Source organism: Trachymyrmex cornetzi, unplaced genomic scaffold, assembly GCF_001594075.2.
Source record: "Trachymyrmex cornetzi isolate Tcor2-1 unplaced genomic scaffold, Tcor1.1 scaffold2025, whole genome shotgun sequence".
Taxonomy (NCBI): Eukaryota; Metazoa; Arthropoda; class Insecta; order Hymenoptera; family Formicidae; genus Trachymyrmex; species Trachymyrmex cornetzi.
The window spans coordinates 12761-23364 of record NW_017296664.1 but is presented as its reverse complement, the minus strand read 5'-3'; the positions used below and the strand labels follow the sequence as shown (position 1 = coordinate 23364).

Sequence of the window (10604 nt, the reverse complement as noted above, 5' to 3'; positions counted from 1 at the left end):
GAATATGTACCAATCAAAGTTCTCCGTTTCTTTCCCTTCCATGTAATAGAGAACTCTGGTTGGTTCAATTTCTTATGCCTCATGTGTTATGCGTTATGCAAGAGTCTGTGCTCTTCGCTTAAAAGTTTGAGCTGCGGCCTTCAATTGAAAGCGCTGATGTCGCTGGATATCGATATAAATACTTGCGATTCTCGAAATGAGTACTTGAATATTTCCGCGGTGATCTGGAGGAATTTATTGATAACTGGCGACGGATTGTTCCCTTTATTAGCTTTTAGGAGACGAATAAGAAATACGTATGATGGACATTTGCGTACGTTTGTGGATGCAGGTAACGGATTTAAGAGTAATAATAGTAAAATCATATCGGTGTACATAAGCTGTACGAAAAACTATGTGATAGAGACATCGTCTTACCGAAGGAAGCTTATAACAACGAATGAAAGAAACAGTTCAATAGCCACTTGCTTTTTGTAATATAAAATCGTTTTAGTGTACTCCTTTCCTACTAAATTACTGTGTAGTTTTTTAGATGATATCCATGTATAATGTTATCGTGCCTCTTTATCTGTTATGAACTTAACGATTTATCTCTATATTAGGTTGACTTTGCAATACTTCCATGCAGCTCGGCTAAAGTGTGAAGAAAAATGCGTAATGCCGTATTTCGAAAATCTAGACTGATGAAAATATACACTATCAAGTTGATGCATAAAGGATTTTATTACTGTCGACAGAGAAGAAATTTGAAAACTGGTTTTTGTTAAGCATTAGCAACCAACGTATGTATAACTAACTAATCAAACAATGGCAAAAACAAAAAACGAGAGAAACATGCAAGCAAAAAATAATAAGTTAAAAACATTGAACAATCTTCATACGTGTAAGGTTGTATTGCATAACATTGCTTTAGATAGAAATTTAGTTCAACTTTACCAATTGTATTTCTCTGAAAAGAAAACTGTAAAGTTAGAACATTCATCACCATGTATTAATACATCTAAAAAGTCTTCTAATAATGTATGGATATTAAAGGAAAATATGCGACAAGATAATACCGAGGATGGGACTTTTCGATTAACAAGAAGTCGTTCGAAAAAACTAATGAAAAAGATAAATGAAGAATGTAAAAATGTTGAATTTTTAGATGATGTATCATACAATCATAGAATAATTCAACCAGGAGAACTTACAATACAAAAGCAGCAATTAAAACATGATATTAGTGTTAAATCATTTTCAAGTAAAAGTAATGATAAAACATCTAGCATATCCTCAAATATGTACTGCAATCATACACAAAAGAAAATTATATCAATAAATAATAAAAAGCATCATAGTAATAAAAAATTAAGTGCACAGAAATACAATAAATTAGGATGTAAAAGAAAACTACAGTTTAATGAATCAGGTAACACATACATATATATTTATATTGTATTATGTATTATGCATAAAGTTTTGTTTTGCCTTTTTTACATAAATAGGTACAAGTATGGAATCAATGAAAATCAGTACTGATAATGAAAATTATTTGGATGAAGAAAATTTAAATGTTACTGATTGTAACAGCAAGATGCAAGAGATATCCAGTAAATCCATCAAAAAGTATAATAATAATAACTTATGTACAATTAGTAGTGTTATTAATGGAAGAGTTTGTAATGTAAGATCAGAACAATTCGAAACAAATCAAAACAGTAAAGGTATGTATATATCATTAATTATATGCTTGATAATATGAAGAAAAAGGAATCTAAAAATTTAATCTAAAAAGCCTTTAAGTAATATTTGACCTCTTTAGCTATATTCTCAAGTATAATTAACACAGACATAGAAAATAAAATTCTAGGAACATCTGAAGATAAGACAAACTTTAAATCTAAAAATGCAAATTTTTCTAATAATCTTTTTACTTTGTATAATACAATAAATAGAACACAAGATCAGAAAGATGTAAAAAGATCAAGCAATAAAATTACAACTTTAGGTGTTGATAGTATACAAGCAACAAGTGTTCCAAAATCATTCTCTTTAAATGTGACACCAATTACTGTTACTAAAATATCTGATATTACTGAAATACCTGATTTTCTTACAACACATAAAAAACAATATGTATATAAGACAAATAATAAAAGAATAATAAAAAAAAACTTACCAAAAATAACAGGAAATCGTATCTTACCAAAAGGTACGATAAAATTTGTGAGAGGAAACACGAGTGATGAAAGTTTACAGAGTAATGTTTCTAATGATACTAATAACAGTACAAAGCAAGTTTCTTGCATTAATGATACGTTTAAATCCACAAATATTCTTACAGAGAAAGACTATCATATGCCTGAAATAGAGAAATCAATTGATATATTAAAAGTATCAGAATCTACGTCGGTATTTAACAATAATATTAATTTAAAAAATAAAAGTATAGATAACAATGAACATCGTAGTACAATAGTTAATAAGAACGTAGATTCTTTGGAAATAAAAAATAACGTACATAATAATATTAATGATACTGACAGTGTAACAACAGAAAAATATGAAAACTTCATTTGGAATCGCCAAAAACAATTGAATAAATTAAATAATAGAGAAAAGTATGAGAATATTTTACAAAGTGATAAAAAATGTAAGAAAATAAGTTCTGATGAAAACATTTTAAACACTTCAAATCTTGTGGATGTAAGTGAAAACTGTAATGCCACTAGATCATTAGTATTGGTCAACAAAAAGGAAGCTATAAAACAGAATCGAAAGCGTATTGCAGCAGAGGAAAATACTATAAAGTTGGACAATAAAAAAAAAAAATTAAATAGAACCCTTTGGCTGCAAAATAATGTAACACATATTAAATTATTAAATCCTCAAGAATTTGACTTTCCAAATATCAATACAGCAGCAGAATCAAATATATCCGAAGAAAATATTCCTGTACAAAAAATAGACTTACGTGAACATTTAAATAAAAAACGATCAAAATCTCCCAAACTATTCGAAAATAAGTTTAATAATAAAACTAGTACAGAGTCTGAGCAAATAGACTTAAATAATAAAAATGACATAATTACTCCAACAAATACAATGAAAGATAAGAAATTTTACAAAAGACTTTCTTTCGAAGAAGAACCTACTTTTAATAAAACTTTGTGTAAAGAAATAGATACCCAAACAGATTCAATTTGCAACAATCGTATGCATAGCATGTTACAAAGTGCATCAGAAAAAACGCAACATTTAAATCAAATAGGTAGAAGTATTCATGAAAATGCTAATATACAAGAGGAACATATGAATAGCAGAAATGAAGATGATGATTGCATTTCTCTATTTGCAGAATCATTTGATACAAATTTGTAAGTATCAATTAGAAAAATCTGACGAAATTTAATTTTATAATATTAAAGAAATTTTTAAACATCTATAAAATATTTATAATTTAGATGGATATATTTGCAATTTTTAATGTAACAAATCAATGTATTCTACAAATTATGATGTTTGCAATAATTAAAAAATTGATTGTTCTTCTAGCTGTGAAAATACAGTTTTATGTGAACAAGATAAATTAAGTAAATCTCTACATTCTGATCTACCATATATAATGACTGCTAGCAGTTTCAATAAATATATGAAACAAAATGCAACAGAATTTAATAAGGAGTATGCTAAATGTGTAGAAGACAATATAGAAACATCGAATAAAACTAATAAAACTGATAAAAATGAATTCAGTAATCAACCCGCACAGATTACACATACAGATTGTATATCTGAAACTAGAACTACATCAAAAGTAACAGCACTTGAAACTAAAAACGTGAAAGTATCAAAATGCCAAGGGATAGCAAAAATTAATCTTAAGAACTTCCTCAATGGATACTGTTTTTCGACATTGAGGAAAGGTACCTGTTACAAGCAACAGCTGTGTAAATTCAAGCATGAGGTAATATTTATTCATTATTTTGCTTTCTTTAACTTATACATAATCATTTGTATATAACTTGATATAAAATTACATTTCTAGTTGCAGAATCTCCTTAGTACAATTTGTTCAGAAGACCCGACAGCGATGCTAAATATAGTGCAAAATGCATTTTATCTTGGCTATAATTTTTTTTGCAGAACAATATATATAATATCAATACAAAAATTAACTGTTGATCAGATCTTAACAATTTACAAAATATTTCATGATAGTCGTGTAAAAGAAGAAATGACACTTTCATCAAAGAGATATATTATTCAGAATATTATTAAGGAACTGTTAAACCGACAACTATCGTTAAAAGCAATCGTGAATCATTTGGTAGAATATATACCCATTAAAGATTCAAATAATCTTATGAACATATTAGAATGTATTGAAAAATATATTAAACGTGGTGAATATTGGAATACTGTAAGAACTTTAGTCTTGAGATTGCCACCGGATAAACGTATTATCGAAAAAATATTATATGATTGCATAGAGAATGAAAAATTATTTGATGTTCGAGATATTAACAGGAATTTAATAAGTAAAGTTCCTCCTAAGTTAATATCAATGTTGGATAAAAACATATTAGAACGCTTTAAAAGTATATTGACTGAGAAAATTGACTGCAGTATATTGACTGCAAATAATTCTCATTCTACGGTTCAGAATTTCGGAGAAAGCTTATCAGAAACTATTGCTTCTCCCGATGGAAGTATGAGCTTATCACAAGAATCTCTAAGACGTGATAATACTGTTATAAATAAAAGTAAGGACCATGTAAATATCGAAATAAATGGACAAAATTATCTCATGCAACCTATCGGTAATTATTTATTTTATTGTTAGCTGTGTGAAAAAAAAGAGAATAATTGTGCGTTGTATATTTGCATGCGCGCATATATATATATATATATATATATATATGCATATGTGTACATACATGTCCATCGAAAAGTTTCCAGACATGGAACTTAAAATTATATAATATTCAGGTCATCATAACTCGGTAAAAAATCATCGCAGACAAAAAAATAAAAAACATTTTAAAGCTTGAAACTTATATTTTTAGCATGTTTTTAACCGCTTTTAAAAAAAATTTTGTCTTTACAGTTCTGTATTTTAACAAATGTTACGTTGTATTTCTTAAGATTACGTACATTTAAGAGTGCGCAGTCTAATAAAGTTTTTTTTTTTTTTCCGAAGTTTGTACTTTAACAAGCTTTTAATCGTTTTTAAATATAATTCTACAGAATTGTGAGAAGGTAAAAAATTTTTGTGATTTTTTAATCAAATTTTACCGTTGGTTATTTAGCAATGCAGGTTTGGCTTCAATGAGTGCATTTAATGGGTGCATCCAGAAGCACGACCGCTTACTGAGCGCTCGGTGAGCTCTTGCATCTGATTGGCATATTCCATTAGATCGAAAAATATAGACCAAACAGATACAAGAGCTCAATGAGCGGTCGTGCTTCTGGATGCACCTATTACTACAACCGCTCACTGAGCGCTCAGTGAGCGGTCGTAATACCGAATGATCCAATGTTGCGTAATTTAGTCAAGAAAAATAAAAAATTTTTTTAAAAGCATTTTGGAGGTAAATCTTTGTATTGTTTTTCAAAAATATTGAACTTTTTGAAAAAAACTTCATCAAACTCTGCACTGTTAAATGTACATAATTTTAAGAAATACAACAATGTGATATTTGATAAGATACAGAACTGTAAAAACAATTTGTTTGAAAAGCGGTCAAAAGCATGCTAAAGTAAAGTTCCAAGTTTTAAAATACTTTTTTATTTTTTGTCTGTGATGATTTTTTTAACTAAGTTACCTGAATATTATGCAATTTTAAGTTTCATGTTCGGAAACTTTTCGACGGTAGTGAACATTTTTTATAAAATCTAAAACACATCTGTGTGTACGTGTGTATATATATATATATATATATATATACTTTTTTGTAGATGATTTACCCGATGCACGATCCGTTTATAGAGATCATGAACATCTCTGGAAATTTTATGTGGATTTAGATCGATTTAAAAAGGGACTTTTACACCATGATTATGATTACGTTATTAATATTTTAAAAAATTACACAGAAAAGCAAGATGAAAGTCCGTTATTTGTTCGCTCTTGTTGTAATATACTTCGTACAGAGGTAAAACGTTCAGAATATCACTTAAGAAACATCATACGTCGCACAGGTAATAAATATTTTAATAACAAATAAAATACTTAAAAGGTGTTAGATGGGAAATATAGGTTGTATTATAATATATATCATATGTACAATCTCTCTCTTTCTTGTTTTATTGACATCGTTTTCCTTTATTATTCATATTTGATATTGATGATGAAGTAGTCACAATATGATTACAACGTTACCTTTCGATAACAGTTACAAAGTAACAGTTACGAAAATACCGCTCATCACTAATATGAAGACTTCTATATCTACGAACTGTTATTGCTATGTATATACAGCAAAATACAACTTATATATGAATTATACGTAATATATATATTGCACGTAATATATATTGTAGATTTTAAGCATCAAGAGTTATATATGACGAAAGATATAATTTTATAACAACTAAAACTTTCTACATATTTTTTTACTTAATGATATTCTACAATATTTTTTCATTTAATTCATAAATTATAAAAGAATATTCTTTATTAATTGAATAACGTACGATGTATGTATTGCATATATTTTATGTATCACATGTAATATAATAAAATAAATAAAATATCAATAAACTTTAGACTACAAATTTTATTTATAATCTTACCTAATTCACACATTTGGACTTTTCAGTCCAAATGGGTACCTTCGATATTCTAGGTAAAATCTTATTTGACATAGGATTAAACATTTTGATCAATTCAATGGACAACGAAGCCTGGGGGCTTGCATTAGGTTTGATCCAAACACTTAATATACACGATTTACAATGTAATGCCGAATATTTCTTGCTATCGGCCGAGATTTACTTGGCTAACAAAAAGGCAGTAAAAGCATACGATTTACTTAAATGTGAGTTTATTTTACAGAGATCAATTTTGTTTAAATTTTAACGTATATAAATAGTAACGTATGTTATAAAAAATATTGATAATGAGTATAAAAACATTAATAAATATTTTGAATATAAAATTCTTTAACAGTAAACACAATTTATGTCTAACAAACATTAATTCATTATCAATTATAAAAAATCGACATGAAATAAATTTCAAATTATCTTTTTTTTCTTTTATTGTCATTTATCGTATTAATATATTATTTATTTGTATTAATTTTTCAGACAAAAATATTTTACGTACTAGTCGTGATAAGTGGTTTGTTAAAAGTACCGTTAATGATGAGCATGTACGGACTAAAATAATGTACATATTATTGGATTCATTTTGTAATGAATTTGTTGAGTATGCTTTCTTTCTTTTTCAATTTTTACTTAAAGATCAAAGCAGTCAGTATTATCCAATAGGTAAAGTAAAATTTTGCAGTCATAATCCTGTGATTATTATATTTATATCTGTGATTATTATATTATAAATTAATTTTAATTGTATTGCATTCTTAATAACATGTATAAAAATTCTAAACTACATTGTACTCTAAATAATATTTAACAAAATTTATCTTTATCGTTTTTAGATTTATCTCGTTACGTGGACAAGTTAATGATGTTATCTTTGTCAAAAAAAGATTCGAATTTAATCACAGAAATGGCCAACTTAGTACTAAAATATACTTTTGCATTAAGTACCACAACGTGTCGCGCACTAGTTTCAACATTAATTCATATGAACGAAAATCTAGCGAGACAAATGTATAATTATGCAGAAGGAATAGGTATCTATCCAGCAGTGAAGGTAAATACATAATCAACTTTATTTACAAATTAATACAGTAAAAAGAGAAACTAATCAATTTATGAAAAATAATTTTCTTATGTATTTAATATTTTTGTATATTCTTTCTTAACATTAGTAATTCTTAAAAAAATAATTAAAATATTCTGACTCAAAAATTTTTTGAAAATAATTTCTAGAAGAGAAAGGTTACGAGTCGTACAATATATTCTTAATCTTTCCATAAAAAAAATTACAAATACTTTTAATTTAATAATATAAATATTTTATATTTAAATAATTACCTAGTATGTATAATCGATATTGCGATCCTTTTACGTTTATTTTTATTTTCAATTAATTTAATTACTATGTTTTAAACTGAGGATGATCTGATGAAAGTTAAAATGTATGTATATCTAATGTTTTATATCGATTAGGTATTAAAGATAGATTAATCATTAGAACTTTTTAACAAGTAGCTTTGATTCGTAGCCTTTCTCTTATGGCAATTTTTATTTTTAAGTAATTCTTAAATTATTAAAAAAAAATATATATATATATATATTATATATTCACACAATATAGTTGTGGCCAGTAACACACGTCATTATAAATACTGATTTAACAGAAGAAGAAATATATCTTACATTTTTGCAACTGTTAAAACATCTTATAATAAATGTTGGACATGCGATTGAATTTGCTAAACCTTATCAAATCAAAGTATATCTTATCCTGGAGGTAAGCACATTTTTATAAACGAGATTGTTATAAATTACAATATTTATTTAGAATATTTTGGACACATCTGGCTTATTATCAGTATTTACTAGCAATAATATTTTTTCTATTTTGTAATTATTTATATTATATTTTAATCACATATCTTATATTATTAATTTCCAGATAAAATCGATTAATGAACAGTTTTATAGCGTGGATTTGCAGAACTATAATAATAATAAAGCTATTACGAACATAAAGGCATTAGTCAGAAATGTTTTAAAACGATTTGATCCACCTATATTAATGCCAGGTAGTAAAGGTAGAATATATAAATTGCAAAGCAAAAGCGTTATAAATTATTTGAAGACCGAACATTGTAATTAATATCATACTTCTGACTTTCGGATACTAATACATTATGAGATCAAACAATAGATCAATTCCTTAATTATTAATAATATCAACTAATATTAATTATTTCAAAGTATAAAGAGAGAGGGGGAGGGAGAGAGAGGGAGAGAGAGAGAGAGTACTGAGAAATATTGAAATATTGTTCTATTATTTTAAAATATGAAAAAAGATGTTATTTTATTTTATAACACATTGAGCATTTAGATTTTATACATATTATTTTTAATTTAATTAAAAGCTCAAAAATTGTTTTCGTTAGGCTTTGATATTAATGAAAAATATGCGCATAATGTTTAGGAAACATATGACTTTCATATACTTTATTTATATTTTATTTCTATATTACATGACGTTGCGTTTAAAATGATATATAAGGACAAAATTTTGTTTATTTATTTCTATTTTTTTTATCTTACAGATATTTATATTTTGCAACTTTATTAATCATTTTATCATGCAGAGACAAACATTTTACTGTTTATATATACATATATATATGTATATATTTAAATTTTTATCTAAACTCGTCTATTTACTTTGTATGTATAAAACTATACATAATAAACAAAGAAAAAAGTAAATAAACTTAAGAATTTTTATATGGATATAGTAATTAATTTACATTTGGGTATATTTATCAGGCTAAGAAAATAATATAAACATGTAAACGTATCATATAATTTCATAATTTCGTAATGAATACTGTTTCAATTATAACTATTTTTATATAAATATAAATGAATTTATTTTAAAATTATCTTGCTATATTTTAGGTATTAAATATTGCATTTCAGTTTTTTAATATTTGTATAAATGTAAAGAAGATATTTTATAAAGAAACGCGGTGGTAATAATCGTAAATCTAGAAATATGTATCATATATCTCACTATTTCCACTATATAAAATGTCACCACAAAAAATATATATTATTTTCTTTTTTATGCGATTTAGGCTGCGGTCCACTTAGCGCTTCAAACGCTACAGAGCGTTTGTAGCACTAATATGACTGGTCCATTGAGCTTCGGAACGCTCCCAACAATTCTGATTAATACGTCATCGTTTTTGCTCCCGCTTCGCTCCAATTGCCTCTTTTTGGAGAGGTGGGTTGATTGGAGCGTTCATGTAGCAATTGTAGCATTCAGAAATGGACAATCGGAGCGTATAGCGTGGAGCGTAACGTTCAGAACATTTGAAAAAAGCAAATGAACCGCAGCCTTAATCTCTATTGTATAAACAAATGATTTTTCATTATAAATTGATTTTTTCAAATAGAATCCATAAGTACATATACGTTTATATAGAGGAAAGACCCCTATTATGAGATACCGAGTTCATTTTGGGTAAATGCTAGAAGTCTATGGGAAGAATTAAAAAAAATAATAGGTCATTTTGAAGGGAATTTAATAAGCTTTAAAATAACGTTACATAAAATTTAATTCAAATTCCATTTTTTTTGAAAATTAAAGAAATGTAAAAAGTGAACAAATCGCAAAGTCAAAAAATTGTGCTCCTAATATGAGATGCCCCGAGAAATCGATAGTAAAACGCAAAGTATATCAGTATTGTATAATTAGAAAACTTTATTTAATGTTTCTAAAATACAAACAAGCACAGCCA

At 26.6% G+C, this 10604-nt stretch overlaps 1 protein-coding gene across 1 annotated transcript; it reads left to right on the top strand.

Moving 5' to 3' along the window:
- Positions 1-1281: 1281 nt before the first annotated feature.
- Positions 1282-8959, top strand: LOC108759687 (uncharacterized protein PF14_0093). The gene is made up of 12 exons (XM_018505244.1): positions 1282-1288; positions 1488-1706; positions 1805-1890; positions 2641-3359; positions 3538-3949; positions 4031-4805; positions 5944-6186; positions 6807-7025; positions 7297-7479; positions 7650-7867; positions 8435-8590; positions 8756-8959. Exons 1-12 carry the CDS (start codon positions 1282-1284, stop codon positions 8957-8959), a joined length of 3441 nt encoding a protein of 1146 aa, XP_018360746.1.
- Positions 8960-10604: the final 1645 nt, after the last annotated feature.